The 19726-nt window shown below is 50.8% G+C and overlaps 2 protein-coding genes across 9 annotated transcripts in view; both read right to left on the minus strand.

Annotated features, from left to right (window-relative positions):
* Nucleotides 1-8594: 8594 nt before the first annotated feature.
* Nucleotides 8595-11785, minus strand: OTX1 (orthodenticle homeobox 1). Of its 3 annotated transcripts, XM_054586956.1 has the most exons (5): nucleotides 11685-11785; nucleotides 11554-11563; nucleotides 10696-10869; nucleotides 9261-9413; nucleotides 8595-9170 (listed from the first exon to the last, which is right to left on the minus strand). In XM_054586956.1, the coding sequence occupies exons 1-5, from the start codon at nucleotides 11783-11785 to the stop codon at nucleotides 8595-8597; spliced, it is 1014 nt and encodes a 337-aa protein (XP_054442931.1). The 3 variants fall into 3 exon arrangements, with proteins under 3 accessions (XP_054442931.1, XP_054442932.1, XP_054442930.1); XM_054586957.1 differs by lacking the exon at nucleotides 11554-11563 and having other exon boundaries at nucleotides 10696-10847; nucleotides 11689-11785; XM_054586955.1 differs by lacking the exon at nucleotides 11554-11563 and having other exon boundaries at nucleotides 8595-9413; nucleotides 10696-10847; nucleotides 11689-11785.
* A 6459-nt stretch (nucleotides 11786-18244) lies between these two features.
* EHBP1 (EH domain binding protein 1) overlaps nucleotides 18245-19726 on the minus strand; it is a 359207-nt gene continuing 357725 nt past the window's right edge. For all 6 annotated transcript variants that reach the window (XM_054586913.1, XM_054586912.1, XM_054586910.1 and 3 more), the window contains 2 exons: nucleotides 19495-19609; nucleotides 18245-19281 (listed from right to left, as the gene is read on the minus strand). In XM_054586913.1, the coding sequence (XP_054442888.1) occupies nucleotides 19191-19281; nucleotides 19495-19609 (206 nt within the window). In that variant the 3' untranslated portion in view covers nucleotides 18245-19190. The remainder of the gene's footprint in view (nucleotides 19282-19494; nucleotides 19610-19726) is intronic.

A 19726-nucleotide genomic window follows, 5' to 3' on the forward strand; every position in this document is an offset into this window, starting at 1 on the left:
CATGTGTCTGTAACTGTGCCAAGGTCTGGGTGTACAGGAAGTCCTTACTATCCTTGTTCTAGGTTCTGTGGCTTTAAGGGAAACATAAAACAAATGAAGAAACCAATTTTACCACAGGCTAACTGATATAAACAAGAGTTAATATCATCTCATCAATGTTATAACAAAACAACTTTAAATAAAATGATGTTATTTGAGGACCTGCTGTACAGGAAACCATAGTCCTATTTCTTAGGCTCCTCTCAGCACTAGGACCCCTACTGACTTATAATCTCTCTTGGGATAAAAGATTTAGTTATTTTACAGACTGGAATACAATCATGGGGGAGGAGGTGATCTCAGTTCCAAAATGTACAAATAAAAAGGCATGCAGGAATTATCAGATACTGATTTGAGTGTGTGATAAAGTTTATGCCTCCACTGAGGAGAGACATGGAGAAAATATATACTAGATGTTTTCTTCTCCAAACATTAAATACAAACAGACAACCTTTATTTTTTTATATCAGGTAAGAGCAAGACTGAGGAAGTCAGTCGCAAAAATAAAAGCATGAGATCAAGTGTTCTTAAAAACTGAAGAAATAAAGATACAACTTAAACAAGAATCCTGCATTTAGCTTTTTAATAAAAGAATTCTAAATCTATAGTGATGTGATCTCTGAAACATAAAATATATCCTAAAAAGACAATGATTTAGTAGGATCAGTGAGATTTTAAATATCTATTTACAAATAAATTAAGTCTCATATACAGAGATATTAATCTTATCTCAACTCCATATCTGGTTTATGCAACTTTCCCCAGATTAGAACTCCTAAATGTAGCAAAGCAATATTTTAAGGAGCAAAAAATTCTCAGCCAAAAACAAAAACAAAAACAAAAAAACACTCATAAAAATGAACCAACCAGTAAGGAATTTTAAAATTACTTAGAAATTAAAAATTAGTAAGGAACTAAAATTAATAAGAAACTAAAAAGGGAGATAAAAGACCTGGTATTAAACTAGTCTTCTCATTTAATACTAAATTAATATTTTTCTGAACACTCATAATAATGAGACTGAAGTGATGCCCAGAAACATAAAGGTAATAATGTACCAGGAAATAATTTTCAGTTACCAATACTCACATTTTAAAACTTGAACTTAGATAAAGCATGTTTTATTGATATCTATCTGGTAATCCGATTCTCAAGTGATTTGATGTACTTTTTTTAAATTAATGTGTTTGAATATATTTTAGGTAGCTCTTACAGCCAAAAGAGCATTGAATTTGAAGACTGAGTACCAGCTCCTCTGGTAAGCAGCCTGAGGTAACCTCTGAAAATTTTTTTGTGTTATTCACTTGATCCAGAAAATGGCACAAAATCATGCAAATCAAGAGGCTCAAATCTCCGTGTTCACTTTAGGACACTAGTGAAACTGCCCAGGCCATCAAGGGTATGTATATCTGAAGGATGTCACTTTACAGAATCAATGTATGCCATTCTGTTATTACAATGGTGGAGTTGGGAGGTATGCCCAGGCCAAGCAGTAGGGCTGGACGCAGGATTGGTGGCCCAAAAAAGAGAGCTTACTTTTCACTGCACATGCCTAAAAAGCAGAGAGTAGTGCTAAACTTAAGGGTTTAGATGTCGAGTCTCTGACCATTGAGCACATCCAGGTAAATAAAGCTCTCAAGATATGGTGCAGAACTTACAGAACTCATGGGCCGATTAACCCATACATGAGCTCTGTCTGACACGTGGAGAGAATCCAGCTGAAAAAAAGACGATTGTTACTAAACCAGAATATGAGGTTGCACAGAAGAAAAAGGATATATCCCAGAAGATATGGAACAAAAACTTAAGGCCTGAGAGTAAATTCAGCATAAAATAAATGCTAATAACAGATTGTTTAAAAGACTGAGTACCAAGTTCTGCCACCTACCAACCATTTAACCTTTGTGTAAATAACCAACCCACTCTGAGCCTCACACCAACCACAAGACTTGAGAACAGATAAAAGAATGTATGTGAATAATACAATAAAAACTCCAAAGCATGAGAAGCTCAATCCCTTCAACATACTGTCAAAACTTTCTGTAAACTAACATTTTATTGCAAAAAATTATATAAAAGTATATTATAGTGAAGTTACATGTATTCTCACTCAGTTTCAACAATTAACTCATGATTAATCTTGTTTCATCTATATTTCACACATTCCCTCTCTTCCTCCATCACTTTAAAGCATATCATTAACTTCCTAAGAGTCAAACTTCAACAGCCTCTTTTCAGAGAATGTATGTGAAGTCCAACGGAGGGGTCTGACCTAGTAATGTGGATTTGAGAGTCATCAGTAATAAAATCAAAGCTGAAGCTATAGCTTTGGATGAGATCAAATATCCATGCTTGCGAAACAAGAAGACAGATTCTTTTAGTGCCCCTTCATTAAAAATATAAATAAACATAAATCATAATATTTCCATCAAAAAAGAAATTCTGTGGATTTTCAAAGGTCTATGGATCTTTTATATCCTATTATTTTAATTATTTTTCTGCCTTAAAAAGGTGTCCCTATATTATCAGCCACTACTCTAAAGGATTTATCAAAATCCTTAAAACATAAATAGACATAATTTATGTAACATCAAATTAAAATGCTGATATTGTAGCCAACTCCAAATCTAGTTTTCCAAGTATTTAAGAACTTTTTGTTTGTTCCTAGTAATTTTTCTTTCTCTTTAAAGTGTATTTATTTGTTTTATGCTTTCTTTTGCACATATTATTTCACAATAAAGTGTTTTAATGAAATTTTAAAAGACATATGATTCCTTTATGTAAATGTCTATGGCAGATGATGGTATGTTTTATAAGCATTTAGAGCTCTAAACACACAAAAGAATATTTGTTTCCTAAAAATATTTCATGAGCTTTTTAGACACCAATTTGTTGAACCAGAAACCATGTATTATTACTACATTTAAGTTAATTTTACCTAATATCAAAATTAGTTATTTATACTCTGATCCTGAAAAAAATTGTCTTAAGTTCCTTAAACACTAACTTTACAATCCACTTTAAAATTTTCTAAAATAGTTTTCATAAGCTGTTCAACAAAGAATAATCTTTGAAAAAGAAAATATTTATGACCTTAGGAATGGACTGGAATTTTGTGTCTTTGGTTATATTAGCCACCAAGTAAGTTATCCAAAGGGGATAGAAGCATATTTTTTAGTAACACAATAGATTTTCAATGTTTAAATTTTGATGGACTGCCATTGATTAAATCAATCAGAGTCCTATTTGATCAAAAAGAACTCAAATATTTTTAAGCATATCCTTATCTTTGAAATAATAGTCCAAGAATCATGAATGTATAATTTCATAATTAAAGGGATATGCATTTTAGTTATGAGCATACCATACACTTCCTTGCTCTATTTTTTTCCTAAGAAAAAAACTGATATACTTAAAATCAGTTCCACCTTTGGCTATATTATGTAACTCAATTCACCTAAATTACTGGAAGGTTTCTGGGAAACATTTTTGATTTTTAAAAACTTTTGAAAGACTGCACCTAATTAGTTTTAAGTAAAGTCCAACTTATTTTAAAAGCATGATTAAAGAATCATTATGTCAAAATGACATGTCCTCCCAGACCACCACACACACATTTTTTTTCAGATATCAGTAAATATTAACAGGATGATTAGGAGGCATAATTGTTTTTTCAGGAACTGTGTACTAAACATAGCCCCCCAAAAGCTTCTCCTTTTCAAAAAGTATATTCCAGACACTCACACATTTAATTAAACTACTCATTCTTAAAAACAATGATGCAGTTTTCTTGTTGTCAAATAAGCAATGCATAATTATGCAGCATTCATTTTCTAGTTTGTGGTTTTTACTTTAAGTATGGTATTGTTGAATACAAGTATTCCTTAGTTAAACTTAAGAGCTTTTTTCATTCTCATTGCAGACACTAAAATGTATGGGGGAAGGGAGAGAAAAGTGTGGAAAATATAAAATAACTTCTTGAGAAGTTGTTCAATTTCAATGAAGGAATTTTACAAAGATATCTTGTTGCTGTTCTTAAATTAACTCTGCAACAGAAGCCAAATGATTTTTTTTTTTTTGGTCTTGAATAGTAATACAGATTTTCTTTACCAATAATGTATATATTAACTATAACATATCAGATATATTTTATTTTTGTATCTCTAAATTCTTAGTCCCTATCAGTGCTTAATGACATCAATAACAATTCTGTCAGAGTAGTGAATGTGTCACATATTTTTGCAATTGAAAAAAATTCTCAATTTTCCTGTGAAACTGCTATTTTGAACATACATGAAAAATACATGAAAAAACTAGCAATTTGACACAAGCGATGAAACCAGTTTTTTTTTTTTTTTTTTTTTTTTTGGTTTCTGTAATGTAGCAGGCACGAATTTTCTGACATTCAGAGTCTTTACACCTGTTTTTCCTCTCAGGTGTAGGACAGTTTAATTTAAAAAAAAAAACAACTCAATTTAGGGAAATCTCCGTAGCTACCATAAACGAGTACTGAAAAGCTCTACAACAAACTTACTTCATTCAGTCTTTTCAGAGCTTCAGCAAATTAGTGCGGTGTTCTGGGGATGGCTTTAAGGATTTTTTTTAAATTCAAAAAAATCACAAATCTGACCTATCCTTTGCTCCTAAAGCACCTCACACGTATTCACTTAAGGGCACACTTTTTTGCCCCTAGAGTATGAAAGGAGAACACAAGCCGTGAGTAGAAAACAGGGAGATTTCGTTAAGCACTAAAAGACAGGCAACTGTAGGCGTCTAAAAGTTGCTAAACGTTCTGAAGTTGCTAAATTTCCTCGAGCTCTTCCATTCTAACTGCTTCAATTGCGTCAAGAATACTAAAACCCAAATTGAACAAACTTCCCCCCCTCGGGAGAAGGGGAAGCTGAGGACGGTTCTCCCAGAACCTGCGGGTTAACAGGTGGCCGGGCTGGGAGGGACCTTCCGCGCTCCCGCAGCCGCCGCCTCGCCCCGGCGACTCCCAGCCAGCGCGGCTGCCCTGTCCTGGCGTCCTGGCCACCTCCGGCCTCCCCCTCCAGGGCCACCCATCTACCCCGCTCACTCCAGCTCCCACATTCTTGCGGCCGGAGGGGCACCAACCAGCACCTGGTTTCCACTCAGCGCCGCGGGCCTCGGCGCAGGTTGGAAGGCGCTGGGGTAAAGCACGTGCCTCTCCTCGAAGCCTCGTCCCCCAGGCGGGAACTCCCGCCAGGCCTCCGTGTGCCCGGCCACTGGTCCCCGTCTGCCTAGGCACGCAAACGCCGAAGCTTCGAGACGCTACGGAGTGGCCCGGCCACCGGCGCGTCAGGCCCACACGCGCGCTTCCTCGACCCACAGTGTTAAGTTCTGGACGGTCCCAGGACCAGTGGGGCCAAACAACAAATGCGACAAAACCGAGGTCCAGGGGTTTGGGTACCTTGCTCCGGGGACCACACAGTTGTCCGAGGAGGTGCAAAGCCGGGTCTCCTGGTTGCAGTCCACCGAGCCGCCAGGAGTACCGGTGGGCCGCCCTGAGCCCACCTCCGGGACCCACCGGAGGGGGCAGCCTAGCACCTGGGCCTCGAATGGCATTGGCAGCTGCTGTGTGAGCCAGGGCGACCCGTGGTGGGTCAGGCAGGGTCGGCTGAGCAAAACACCAGGGAGGCCCAGGCCTGTGTGGAGAGAGCTAGACGCTTCTTCGCCGGCCGCCCCGCCAGCCTCACCAGCACGTGCTGACCGCGCACCCGAGGGGCCACGGCGCATCACGCAGGCCGGTCTTGGCCGGGCATTTAAGGAGGAGCTCGCGCGGGCGCGGGCGCGGGCGCGGCCCGGCCAGGCCCTGCGCTCTGGGTCTCCCTCAGGGGGCGGCGCCGCGGGGCCAAGCTCTGTGGGGCCGCGGCTGCGCCCTCCAGCGGGCCTTGGCGGAGTCGGGGCTGATGGGTCTGTGGGAGTGGGAATGCACGCGGCGCCCGGGCCGGGCCTACGGAGTCTGGAGGGAGCCCGCGGCGAGAACGCTTTCCTACAGCCGGGGCTTGCGGGCCGGAGCCCTCGCTCCGCACGGGACCTGGGGGAGGGGTCACTCTCCCAACCCGACCTCACGTTGTGTTATCAGGTCTCACACGGAATAAAAAGAATAGGGTGTGTTGGTAACTTTGCAGGAAACTTTTCGTTTTTTCCTTATTTCCTTCCCGCCCGTGGAAAAGTTGAGCAGCTTCTCACACCCAGGAGGTTTCAGGCCAGAGTCTGGAGAGCTTGAAGCTCTGGGTTATGTATGTGTGTGTGCGTGCGTGCGTGCGTGTGTGTGTGCGTGTGTGTGTGTGTGTGTGTGTGTGTGTGTGTGTAGGGGATGTCATCCCACCCTATCTCCACCGCTATCTCCGTCTTCCCTCAGGGAAAGGTGGAACCGTACTTTCCGACCCCCTGCTGTAAGCCAAAGTGATACGCGTCCTTGTCGACTTTCTAGATTTTGTGTTTGCGTTTTAAACTTCACAGTACGAACAAAGATAATTTGGCTAATTTTGGAAAGGGTATGAGGCTTTACAAGGACATCTTAGCACGTGAAAGGAATGACTCGGATCCCCCAGCGTCGTGAAGCCACCCGGGACAGCTCAGCAGAAAGAAAGGTTGTCTGCTGCCAACATGCAGGACTTGGATTTTTTTTTTTTCTTCCTTTTTCTTTTTCTTTTCCTTTTTGGCTCAGCTCTGAGTGCATTACAGAGCTATCCTTTCCCGCCTCCCGGCCCTCTTCCCCTCCCCCCCTTCTTTCTGGTGCAGGCAATTAGGGTGAAGGAATCAGTGCCAGGCTCCTGCTTCTGCCTCTAAAGAGAAAGGAATTGCTTGGGGAATTGAGTCCTGACACCTGTCTCTGCCCCAGACGGTGAGAGGGGACGCGGGGTCAAACCGCCTCCGGGCAGAGGCTGGACCGACCGAGGGGGGAGGATACTCCCTAAAAGAACGTTTCTGGGGACTCCTTTTGCCAAGTCTTCCCGCCCTATCCTCTGGCCTCCAGATTCACACAAATCATTAACACGCGGGTTATTAACACAGGAGTGTCTCTCCTTTTACCGCCGCCCCTCCCCACACCCGGAACGGGTGCTGGAATCAGAAGAGCCACACTGACAAGCCGTTCGTTAACTTGCATTTATTTTCGGGAAATAATGTAGATAAAGGAAGGGGGGGGGCTGCCTTACATTTCAACAAGTAATTTGTGATCTTCACATCGGACAACTTAAATTTACGAATTACTTTCCCACCTACTGGACGAAATGGCCAAAGCCAAAATTGATACACAGGCGCGGGCTCTCCGCAGATTTAGAATGAAGGTGCACTAAGAACTCACTAGACAAAACGGGGGTGTTTAAAAAGAGAGAAGCTGACAGAGGAATGGGAACTGGGGTTGGGGCCTGGGTTTGTTTGTTTTTCCATAACGCTGCATTTTTACTTTTTTTCTTTCCTTTTGTTTTTGGTCTCTAACAGGAACCACGACCCTGTGCTTAGACCTGGTGCAGGACTCAGTCCTACGCCCCAACCCAGCCTCCCCTCCTCCCCCGCAGCCTGACGCGGCTGTTCCCTCCACACTCCCGGACCCTCCGGTCCTCTGCGCCCAGCTTCCTGGAACCAAACGGTTCTCTTGAATAAATACATATAGGAAAGAAGTGTGAGGGCAGGGCAGCTTTGCAACAACTGAAAAATTAAAAGCGCCATCGTTTAAGGAAGAGACGCAGGGGGACAGAGGGATATATTTTTGCTTTTGTTTTATATATATATATATGTGTGCATATATACGTATATATCTTAAAGTTCTATTTCCTGGGCGCTAAAACGAGATATGCTCCATTCAACCAACAGCAACTAAAAAGTGTAAGTGGTCGCTGGAACGGACCCACTATGTACAGCATTCCCACCGAGGCGGACGCTTGAGCCAGTTCTACACAGGGCGGGGCTGAGCGTGAGAAGCTGGGGGGCGCTCCTCCCTCGAGCCCGGCCCCGGCGCATCCCGCTGGGAAGGAGGAAAAGCCGGGAAGCCCTGGCCTGCAGGCGGGAAGCGGGGCCCAGGACAGAGGAAGGGACGGACGGCAGCCCGCGAGGGAGGAACACTTGGTGGTTGGTTGGGCGTAGTGTGGGTGCACTCCAAAGGGCAGACACATGCCAGTTAGTGACTCCAGGGTCCAGAAAGAATAAATAAAAGTGTAGGGCTCAAACAACCAGTCAGAGCGAGGAACTCCGAAGGCTGCAAGTGCATACTAACTGTCCAGAACGACTGGAAAGGGGTGACTTAGAAGTTCGTCGGGGGTTGAGAGGGAGAGCGCACAGCTTTCCCGTGTAGAACTCGTGGGCCAAGCCAAAGCACCAGTCCGCTCATCCAAGGGGTGGGCGGGTTTGCACACCCCCCCAAGCGAGTGGCACAAAGATGAGAGCGGCAGTGCAGGCAACGGGCATCTTTTGGGGGCATGAATATCATGTCTGGAAGCTGAGGCAAAGGCGGGCGGTGCAGCAGCAACAGGACAGGAACCACGGAGAGCGCAGGTAGTTTCATTTCTCTTCCTCTCCCTCTCCTGGGCTCACAATACCTGGAACCGCCAAGAGGCTTGGTCTTTATAGTCCAGACAGTCGGGCGAGTTGAAGTTGAGCTTCCAAGCCGAGGAAGCAGCGGCGGCGCCAGGCTCCTTGTAATCCAAGCAGTCGGCAGAGTTGAAGGCGAGCCCCGAGCCGCCGTAGCCCTGGTGGTGGTGGTGGTGGTGGTGGTGGTGGTGGCCCGAGGACTGGCTCAATGGGTGGTGCGCGTGGGGATGGTGGTGGTGGTGGCCCGCCATGGAGGAGGGTGCCATGGGGCTGAGCTGGTGTGGGTGGTGGTGCGAGTGCATGGGCGCTAGATAGGAGCTGCAGTCCACTCCGCCGAAGTAGGAAGAGGAGGGCGTGGGGTAGCCCTGGCCGTAGCTGCCGCCCTGGCCGTAGGACATGGGGTAAGAGGCTGCGGCCGAGGCCGGGCCTGCGGCTACCGAGCGCTGCATACACGAGGCGTTACTAGGCGCGGCCAGGGGCTCGGGCACCGATACAGACGCAGGGGCTGAGCCGGGGGAGATGGAGGCCGGACTCCAGATGGACGAGGCAGCGGGCGTACTCAACGACGACGGCACCGCCACCGCCGGATTCCCGCCTAGGCCCGCCGCCGCCGCAGCTGCTGGGTTGGCGGAAGCGCTAGAAGCCGAGCTAGAGGACGAGGCGGAGCTGGACACGGCGGGCGGTGTGAACTGGCCGCTGCTTTCCGAACCCGAGCTCTCCCGCACCGGGGACGACTTCTTCTTGGCTGGGCGGCTCTTGGTCCCGCTCCCGCTCTGCTGCTGCTGGCGGCATTTGGCACGACGGTTCTTGAACCAGACCTGAAGTAGGCCGGGTGGGGGAGAGTGTGTCAGTAGGCTGCAGCAGCTTGCTACTCCCCCGCCCCTTGGGCCCACCACCCCGCCTGGGATCTCGCCTCCGCCCCTCCCCATCTCTAGTCCGGCCAGACCCAGCCCCTGCGTTCCCAGCTCCTCCACCCTCCCCCATCCTACTGCTCAGAGACCCTCCTCTGGCCAAATAGGGATGTGCCCATCCCCACCCCTAGAGCAACTCTGCCCTAGGGCGAAACATTTGCTCCTGTCCCGCCGCAAGTTCAGCCATCTCTAAACTGCCGCTGTTGGCTGCTCCCCAAGAGCCCGCGTATGTTTGGAGCTCCTGCCTTCTATGGCAAGAGCTCAGGACACAGCAAAGAGGCACAGGGCAGGCCGCGAAGTACAGGACAGTCACCAAGTTTGAGGTCGGAGCCCGTCGGCCCCTGGAGGCCCGGTGCTGGGCAGGGCGAGAGTTGGGGTGGGAGCAGGAGCAAAGTCGAGCAGCTAAACAGAGGCGGAACTCCGGAGACTAGGGAAGGAAGCCTGGGCAGCGTTTCCTCTAGGCTTCTTGGCTCCGAGTGGGGAACCAAATAGTACAGTCAATCATGAAGTTCTCACTCGTCTTGGAAGGCCCCGGGACTTGGCATTGCATTCCTGGTTCTTTCTCGAGACTCCGGTGAAAGAAGGCAAGATAAAAGGCCCTTGCGGAGAGTTCTAAATTATAATCCAAACACTATTTTCGGGGCTCTTTCATCGCAAAAACAGAAACAGCAAAGCCGATAGCCTGTTTTTGCGTTTAGCATCTTCTCAGGGCAAAGGAAGCGTCTAATCAAACGGACGCTACTCGCCGAGCGCACTCCCAGAGAGAGCACCGGGCTCCGGCCAAGCTCCACTCTTCCATTTCTAGGATCCCCAGGATGCAAGGCAGGGACTGAGGCAGAATTCAGGACCCCGAAGGAAACTCCCAAGTCCTGGGGCGGCCCAAGAAACACAGGCAATGGCTGCACTCTCAGGGCATACTACCTACGGGAGAGCCTCGTCTGTCCTTCCTCAATCCTAAAAAGGACGTTGATACCTAAGGCGCCCGGGGGCCAAGGGCCAAACCAGGGCTCTAAGTTAGTTCCTTCAACTTTGCCCTCTTCTCCAGCCTCTTTCAGGTCCAGGCCCAGAGCTGCTGGGGACTGTCTGGGAGGGTCTGCCCAGTCTGTAGGCCCGCCCCCAAACCAGACCATCCCCTCTACTACCCGCCCCAGCACCCCTACCCTGACCCTGGAGCGTCCGGCGCGCGCACCTGGACCCTGGACTCCGGCAGGTTGATCTTGAGCGCCACCTCCTCGCGCATGAAAATGTCAGGGTAGCGAGTCTTGGCAAAGAGCGCCTCGAGCACGTCCAGCTGCGAGCGCGTGAAGGTGGTGCGCTCCCGCCGCTGCTTCCGCGGGGTGGCTGAGGGGACACGGGGGAGCGCCTCCGGTCAACTGTGACCATGAGGACCCGCGCCAGAGGGCGCGGACAGGCCCCTCGCAGGCCTGAAAAAAGCGGTTGCAAAAGAAAGCCAAGCTCCGAGTAAAAGAAACTCCCCCAGAGGCCGAGCCTGGGAGGCCACAGGTGGTAGAAAGTGCATGTGTGTGACTTCGAGGTAGTATCTTCAAGACTCCAGGGCTGCCCCCTTCCCTGACTCTCGGAAGGAAGTTAAGGAAGGAAGAGAAATTATGCAGTTTCCCTTCTTTCACACTCCCTGGCTGGAGCGTGGAAAGGAGGTGCACAGACACACCACCTGGAAAACACTTTTCTTTCTGAGGGAATAAATGGGAGTGAAAGAAAAAGCGGGAGCTAGAAAAGAAAGCTAGAATTCCGCTCAAGCTATCCACAACAGCACTGCAAAAGTTAGTGCAGACAACCGGTCCTGAGGACAATTTAGGGAGGGAGAATCCCCTTCCTCAGCTCAGCCAATCGCTTGGCATAAGAGAAGCTTGGCTCTTCCTGCCAGGGCATGGTGAGTGTCTACATTCCTCATTCAGTGTTGGAGGGAAAGGAAGAGAGTCACACATGCACACAGCAAAAAAAGCCACCTATGAAAAACGAATCCCTATGCGAGTGGTGGGGTCACAACAGGAGACAGGTGAGGTTGCACGTTGCCCGTTTCCACCACCCTGGCCCACCTCACCATCCCGCCCCATGCCCGGCATTATAAACAGTCAAGGCAACCGGCTGTCCGTGCCTACACAGCCACAAAGTGTGTGCTCAAACCTAAGAGGCTGGGAGTCCCCAAGGGGCTGGTGCTCACCGGGATAGCCCACGGAGGGGTGCAGGAGGTCCATAGCGGGCCCGGCCAGGCCCAGCCCATTCATGCCATATGGTGGTTGTTTGAGGTAAGACATCATGCTAACAGCCGTGTGGAGGCGCCCCGACGGATCCAGGGGGCCTGGCGCAGTGCGGGGCTCCCACCGCTCAGTCCTTCAGGCTCTGTTTTGTATGGGGATTCGGCCTATGGAGACAAGAAACACAAGGAAACAATCATTCGCAGCCAGCTCGGCTTCCTGGTCTTGTCAGAGGCAAGGAGCCTCGGAATGGGGAGGGGACACAGGCTACAGACTGCACAGGGCGGCCAACTCGGCTCTACAAGGCCTTAGTCCAAAGACCAAGACTTCTTTGAAAAGCAAACTTTTCTGTATCTTCATCGCTTGTGTTCAGGGTTAGAATGGGCCAAATACGCTCGTAGGGTGTTGCTAGGAGTGAGGAGAGGTTAAAAGCAGAGCCACGTTGGGGAAAGTCAGAGCCTGAACCGCGGACTGTGCAAGGTCCCAAATCTAAGCAAATTCTAGTCGGGAGAGGGCCGGCCCCATATGCACCAGAAAATCTTCACTGGGCGCCCCGCGCGGCAGGCCACCCAGAGATGAGAGGTTGTTTCGTTTTGTTTGAAATCTTTTTGAAAGCGAAAAGGAAAGGTAGACATTACCTCTCAGGGAGGCAAGGCCCACTTAGGAGAGTACGTTCCTCCAAAGGTCTCAGAGGCGAAGTGCCGATCCCAGGGCCCTCAGCCACCCCTCCAGTTGGCCTCTCTGTGCTCAGCCGCTGAAAGACTGCTCACCCGAAATCCCTTTATACCCCAACAGCAGTTACGGGCCCGGGAGCCCCAGAGGCGGCCTGAAGACGCAGAAGGGGCCACTGTAGCCATGCGGCCCTAAGACACGGCCCTAGGTTAGAGGTGCCCCGCCAGGGCCGCAGGCCTGTCTTCACCAACTGAAGCCGGTTCTTCTTTCTGCGGGTCCTGGTGGCGGACAATAGGGTCCAGGAGAGGGCTGAGAGGTGGCCCGACCAGTTCCCCAAGGGCTCTCGCGATCTGGGAGGCGTGAGGGCAGCAGGTCCCGTGCGCTCCCTGCCTTCCATACCAGCTGAACTCCCGGCTCCAGCATCCTATCGGGACTGGAAAACTAGGCCTCGGCGGCGTCGCTTGCGCTTCCCCGGACGGGAAAGTCAGCCTGGCTTCCCCAGGTGCTCCGAACCTGAGGCACTACTCTCAGGAGTAAGGAAGTGGTGCTGGGGGAATGGATTGGAGTCTCAGAAGACCTGCTGCTTCATCCCGCTTCGCGGGAACTCAGCGCAGGCCTGGGACCCGGGCTTAGGGAGTTCAGGGAGAGAAGTTAGAGCTAAAGAAGCCTCCCGCTCCTATTCTTCGAGACCCATGGCCTGGACAGGGGAACCCAATTTGCAGGGAAGGGGACGAAAGGGAAACAGCCGAGGTGATTCTGCTAGGCTGCAGCGTGAGTTTTAAAGACTTTCTCCAAACTTAGCACTTCAGCTTGGTTACTTCGGAGGAGGCGGGGGCGCAGGGCCGCAGCGGAGCCCTGGGGTCCGCCGCGCGCCGGGAGGGGAGCCTGGCCGCTCCCCAGCCCCGCCCACCTGCCGGGACCCGGGAAGCTGGGACTAGTCTGATGAGCGAGAGGCGAGAGCACTCCGCGCGTTACCAAAGCCCCAGCAGCCCCACGGCTTTCTCCTTACCTGCCCTCAGCTGCCGGGGCTGCTCACCATCTACCTCGCACCCTCACCGACCCGCCGGCAGCCAACCTGCAAAACAGAGCGGCACAGGAATTACCCGCCGGGCTGGCGGTTCTCTAGGACCCCCGGATTTCTTTCTTTTCCCAACTTCCCTCCTCCTTTCTTTTTTCTTTCCACTGGCTTTGTGCGTGTCCCTCCAGGTTTCACTTTATTGCACAGACACTTTGTTTGCGAAGCCCTACACGCTCCCGAGACACTACCTCGCCCGGGACCGCGCCGAGGGGCCTCAGGGGAAAAGGTAGGAGTAAGAGGGGCAGAGTTGGGGGACGGCTCGCGGTTGCCGCTGCACTCTCGGTACAACGTGGAGGCGGTGGGGGCTGGGGAAGTCCTGCAGAGGCACTTTGCAAACTAAATAAATCAAGCGATTTACCTTGTCGGAGTGGCTTGTCTTGCTCGGTTGTTTAGGTGATTGGAAATGTAGCCTGATGAAGATTGATCACCTTTCTACTGCCCTCCCCGGGTATGTGAACGCGAGGTGAGTGCGTAACGGGGATAGGCTGCCAATCCCCGGCCCCGCGCGGGCTGAGTGACAGGGAGCGGGGCAATGGCAGCCCGAGCCCGGGGTTACCTCCGCGCGCCCCCGCCCTCCCCCGCCCCCTGCACCCCGCCCGCGCAGCCCGCCAGACCGCCCCGCCCCGCCCGGGTCGCGCGCTAACTCCAGGGCTTGGCAGGCAAACGCGGCACAGACCTAGGCGATGCAGGCTTGTACTGCGCCCGAGCCCTGGCCGCGGAGGGGGACGCCGGTCCCTAGGCCGCCTTGGGGCCCCCGCCCTTCTCTCGCCCTCTCAGCGCCCTGGAGGGAGTGGCAGAGACGAGGCGAGGTGGAGAACCGGTTCCCTCGCGTCCCCGCGCGCCACCGGCTAGGCAGCCGGGTTGTGGGCGCGAGGACTTCGGCGCCGCGGGCTGGAGGAGAGCGGGCCCTCAGCCCCTCTCTCGGCGCCGCGGTCCCCAGCGTCTTCCACCGTGCCGCCACCTGCAGACGGATGCCGCGGGCGGCTCGTGCCGGCACAGGCTATTCTGCCGAGCGCGGGCGCAGCTCCGGGTGCGCAGATCCCGCCTCAGCGCCTCAGTGCTCCCGCGCTCGGGAACAGCACCCGCAGGAGCGGCCCGCCACTTACCTGCTCTTCGGCGTCTCCAGGAGTTCCCAACCCCCACGAAGGGTGTTTGCAAATCTTAAACTTTTCTTCTGCAACGTCGGAGCTCAGCCTCTTTCCCCTTGCACAAACTCTACTTCTGAATCGAAAGATTTTGATAGGAAACTTTATCTTTCATACTCTGCCTCTGTCTCCTTCCAGTTCTCCCGCCAGGGCCAGTCAGGTGTAAGATGGGGCCACAGACCCCCGCCTTCAGTTTTTCTCTTTCATGCCCAGAAGGAGCCTCCCTGAAGCGGTTTCCCCGTGTAGATCGTACTGGCGAAGCCCATTTCCTAGCCGAACAAACTTCTCAAACACATCTACCTTAGTGGACTTGGCAAAAGAAAAAAAAACAACAACACAAAAAAACAAAACCCAAAACAAAAAACGTCTTTTCGGCCCAATCCTAAGCAAGGTAATTCTTTTAAATGGCACCTCCTCCTTAATATTAGGCACGACTTCCCTGCCTTTCGAGGAATTCCTACCCCATTTTCTTAATCCCTGCTCCCCCCCACCCCTACGGGAGGAATAAAAAGTTTGAACTGGAGTAGGTGTGAGGTGAGGGCGAGTCAAGCAGTCGCCGGGTGCATCGTGGTGGGGAGCGCAGGCGCTGCCTGGGCTGCGGGGTCGGGAACCCAGAACGGACCCGGCGCTGGGCGAGGGGAGAAGGAAGGGGGAGCCCGCTGAGTGAAAAGGGGCCGCGGCCGCCGCTCATCAAAGTGCTTCTCCCTCCCCCAAGCGACACTTTCCTTTGGAGTCCGAATAAAATACGGTAACAGAATATGATGGAGGGCGCACTGTTTCCTTAACTGCTTCTCAAAGGACCCGGGAGATCTTCTTAGGATCTTTAATAAGGCTTTGGTCGGTTCTTTTGTTGATCTCTCAAAATCAACTCCTTCTAATTGAAGTTGGAGCTGAAAGCGAGCTAATGTTCAAAGAAAGTGGCCGCCAGACCAACGAAATTACATTTTTTTTTTTTTGTACGATGAGGGAACATCTAATCAAAGGGGCAAAGGAGGAGGGGTGGGAGTGGGAAGTGTGAAGGAGAAAAGGAGGTTTTACAAGATCCTTCTCTGGTTCACAAAAGTCAGCGACACGGGCGCTTCTCTCCAGAACAAAGACACCGCGGCCCATTCATAAAAGGGAGAGAAAGACACACATAGAAAACAATAAAAGAAACTAAAGAAAAGGGAAAAAACATGAGAAAGAAAAGCTTAACAAGGAAAAGAAACTGCGCAGAGCGCAGCGCTGACCCGGGCGGGGACACACCTTAGGCTCGCGCAGGCCCCGGCGGGGTGTATAGCCGGCGAGGCCCGCGGCTCGGAACCTCCCCCATCCCCCAACCCCCAGGATGGTGCAGAGGTTTAAAGAAAGAAACGAAATATACCCCCTCCTTCAGTTCTGGGAAAAGGCGCGGGCTGGAGCGCACAAATTTGGGGGGGAAGCGAATGCGGGCGTCCTGGGGTGCGCCTAGGCGGGCGTCTGCGTCCCCAGACCAGCGCCACCCCAGCCCGGGCCTGCACGCTGCGCGCCTGGTTAGCTCCCCAAGGCTGAGGTGCGTGCCCCGTCCCGGGCCCGCTACGTCCCGCGCTCCCGCGTCCTCGGGCCCCGTTTCGCCGGCAGCTGCAGCGCCCAACCGAGCTCCGACGCGGAGAGGTGGAGCGGCTGTGCGCGCTGGAATGTGCTCAGGCGGTCCCCAGGGCCCGCCACGCTGGAGCCCGGCGCGCTCGGGTCCATATGCTGCCACGGTCTCGGGGAAGTTGGGAGGTATCAAGTAGCACGATTCCCGCCCCCCCACCCCCGCCCCTAATGAGAGTATTTATCTAATCCCACATTGCCGGCGAGTTTTCTTAATGCTCAACCCATAAAATCCTGGGATTAAGAGAAGAAAAAGAAAGGGGCGAGGGAGGAGAGGAGAGGAGAGAGGAGATGAAAGTTTCTTGTTCGCTGTGTAGAGGGCTGTGGCTGCCGTCGCTAGGCCAATGTCCAGGTGGGAGATGCTGGGCCAGAAGCCGAGGCCCTTTCGGCAACAGCCGCAACGCGGGGAGGGGAAGAGGGGGTGTCGTAGGGGGAGGGCAAGTCGACCCAGCCCGGGCCGCCCGGCCCGGAGGAGGCGTGAGAGCTGGGCCCCGGAACCCGGATCCAGCATCCAGGTGACCTCGAGGCCGGGCCAGACTCTGGAGGACACTTGGGACAGGGGGAGGGGTTTGGCTCCGGGGCCAGGGATGCTGGCCAGCCAGGGGCGGAAGTTCTAAACCGGGCCGAGGGCTGCGCCCTCGCCAGTCCGCTGCCAATGCTCCACCTCCTCGGCGACCCCCCGGGCCCGCAGCTTCTTTCCCCGCAGCTCGGGCTTTCGGGTTTTCGGCCTCCCGAACTGCCGGATGTGCTCGGGGGGCAGCCCCAGGGCACAAGGCGACGGAATCTGGACGCAGTGCGCTCGCCGCGGGCCTGACCCGGCAAGTCCCCGGGGTCCACGGTCCGCCGCCACTGCGGGGCGTGAGGGCGCCAGAAAGCCACCTAAATGGAAACCCTGCGAGGATCGGGCGTGGGGCAGGAGGGGCAGCAGATCTGGGGCTTGGCAGGTCGAGAGCGCCTTGGGGAGCCGCCTCTCTGTAAGGCTTCTCCGGAGGGAAGGTTCCCCAAGTGCTGCGTCAATAGAGTGGGTGACGCTGGTGGCCCAAACCCCAGGCTGCTCTGGGCTGGCAATTTCGTCTGCCGGCTTCCCCGGGCTGAGAGGCGGCCTTTGGGAGCTTCCCCGGGGAGCGGCCGCTCGCTCTGCTCTCCTGCTCGAATAGAGGGCAAATGCCCGATTTCATCGAGTTCCGATAACTTTTCAATAACTTAAAATCCTTGTCACGAAGAAACTCTACCTTAGCAAGTTTTTATTTTCATTTTGAAAGTCTGGCAATTGAAGGCGGCTGCTTGCTTTTCGAACGGAACTTGTGTGTATGTATAAATACTTGTGTATGTACATATATGAATGTGTGTATATATGTATGTGTGAGCTGGGCAAAACTATAAACGCTAGTGGACTGTTTTCTCTGTCTCTAGACTTGTTGAATGAGCCTTCTTTGTTTCAAACACCTCTCTAGGGGGGTGATGGGAAACTGCCATAAAATCGCCAATTTCTGCTCAGAACTTCTTGTTAGAAGTTTCTTTCCCCTCATCTCATGCACACATATGCATGCACTCACTCCCCCTCCATAACCCTCTTCCTTTCACTTAAGCACCTACAGACTAGCCAGTTATCAGAAATCATAGTTGTTCTTCAGCTGGGTGCAAAATTATAACAATTGAAAATAATGTGGAAAATTCATCAAGAATATTAGCATTTTTTTCAGTGCTGTGGAATCAGAAATTTCCTCAAATCTTTACCAACAGATGACCCTTTACAAAAGATGATAGTTTACACTGCTTAAGAAAATATGACTAATTGCTTTTCAATTTGAATTCATGTGTCAGCAGGGCCCCTCCGGGATGGTGTAAACTTATTCAGCTCCAAATACACTCCAGTATTCTGTCCTGCGTTCAAGGAGACCATTTTTTTTCCACATGAAAAGTCTTACAGATACACAAACTTCTCTTCAAACCAGTGTCGTTTTCATTACAAGGAAGTAGCAGAGTGTTTAAGGTAAGAAAGTTTCTGCTTTTATTGAAAATTTATATATGACCTCAGTATTGTAATAAATAAACAAACAGATAACCATTTTCACACACAAAAATGACAGTGCTATGCTAGAGAAGAAAATATTAATTGGGGGATTTACTCATAGTGGCAAGACAGACTTTTTTTTTTATCAATACAGAATAAATATTAACAGCAATCTTGAGCCAATGTTGAGACCTAACAAAAAGTAGGAACCAAGCTAGATGTAATAAATAATTATCCAGAGGAAAAGACAGCACATTCTCAGAAGATAAGACCTCTTTGTAAACTGATGCATGTCAACTAGTCCCATCCTCATAGCTCACCTTCATATCATAGGACTTGTCTCAGGCTAATGTTAAAGGGCCATCCTCTGAGGAAAGCAGAGGAAAGGAACTCTACTATCCTTACAGTAAAATGCAAAACAACGGCAGAAAATCCCACTGGTAGATAGAACACAGTTTAATAAGTAGATTGAATATGATCTAACTATAAAATTTAGGGTTACATATGGCAGGACTGGAAAAAATCATTCACGACATTTTTCTTATCTCCCTCTTACCCCCCTCCCACCGTCATTATGCTATTAACAACAACAAAAATGTTTTCAAATTTTCTCCCATCAAAAAATGAGGGTAGGGTGTTCTTTTCTTTCTTCTTTAAACAGTTTCTTGAACACTCCCAATATTAATCACTCACAAGGTATCTGTGCAAATCTATTTCACATAATTTCAAGCAAATGATTGACCCACCCAAAAAAATCCTTAAACAAAGCTATTTTGGAGTTGTGTATATTATCTGGAAAGGAGGGAGGAAAAGGGGTGGTAATGGTGGTAAATAAGTACAATCCAGCCAAACAAAATGTTAAAAGTTTTAAATCAACAACGTGTCCGACTTTTTCTGGTCTGGGGACCCAAGACTAAAATGTTGGGAAAGAGTCTGGTCCAGCTGCTACTGAAGAACACATTTCTCTTCTTTCTTGGCCATCTTGCCTTTGTTTTGCTCCAGAGTTCGCTCCAAATGCTCATCTTCTTCTTCGGCCCTGAAAATCAAACAGGAAACAAAATTATCTTTCATAGAGGGCAAAGCAGCTCTCCCTTTTCACCCCGCATTCCGTGCCCCAGCCGGCATGGGCATCGAGGGGCCAGCGGGAGGCTTCCCCCGGCCCACCAGAGACCTCTAGACCTAAGTTCCGAAAACTTCTGGGCCCCTCAGCAGGAGGCAGAGCCTCGACCCCGACCCCACAGCCACTCACTGCTTCTCTTGTGCGTCCAGGTCCCTGACGAGCGCGTCGCGCTTGTTCACTAGGGCCACCAGCTCATCCAGCAGGAGTTGCTCACGTCGCTTCTGGGCCTCAGTCTTCTGCCAGTCTGCAGAGGACAGCAGGGGTCATCCACCCGCAGGACCTCTGCACACCCTGCCCTCCCCTTCCCGCCTTTTCCAGCTTCCCTGTATTTCTCCGCGAACCGTATTACAAAACCACTAGC

This window comes from Pteronotus mesoamericanus, unplaced genomic scaffold, assembly GCF_021234165.1.
Source record: "Pteronotus mesoamericanus isolate MK-2021 breed Mesoamerican mustached bat unplaced genomic scaffold, CSHL_Meso_final contig_98, whole genome shotgun sequence".
Classification (NCBI taxonomy): Eukaryota; Metazoa; Chordata; class Mammalia; order Chiroptera; family Mormoopidae; genus Pteronotus; species Pteronotus mesoamericanus.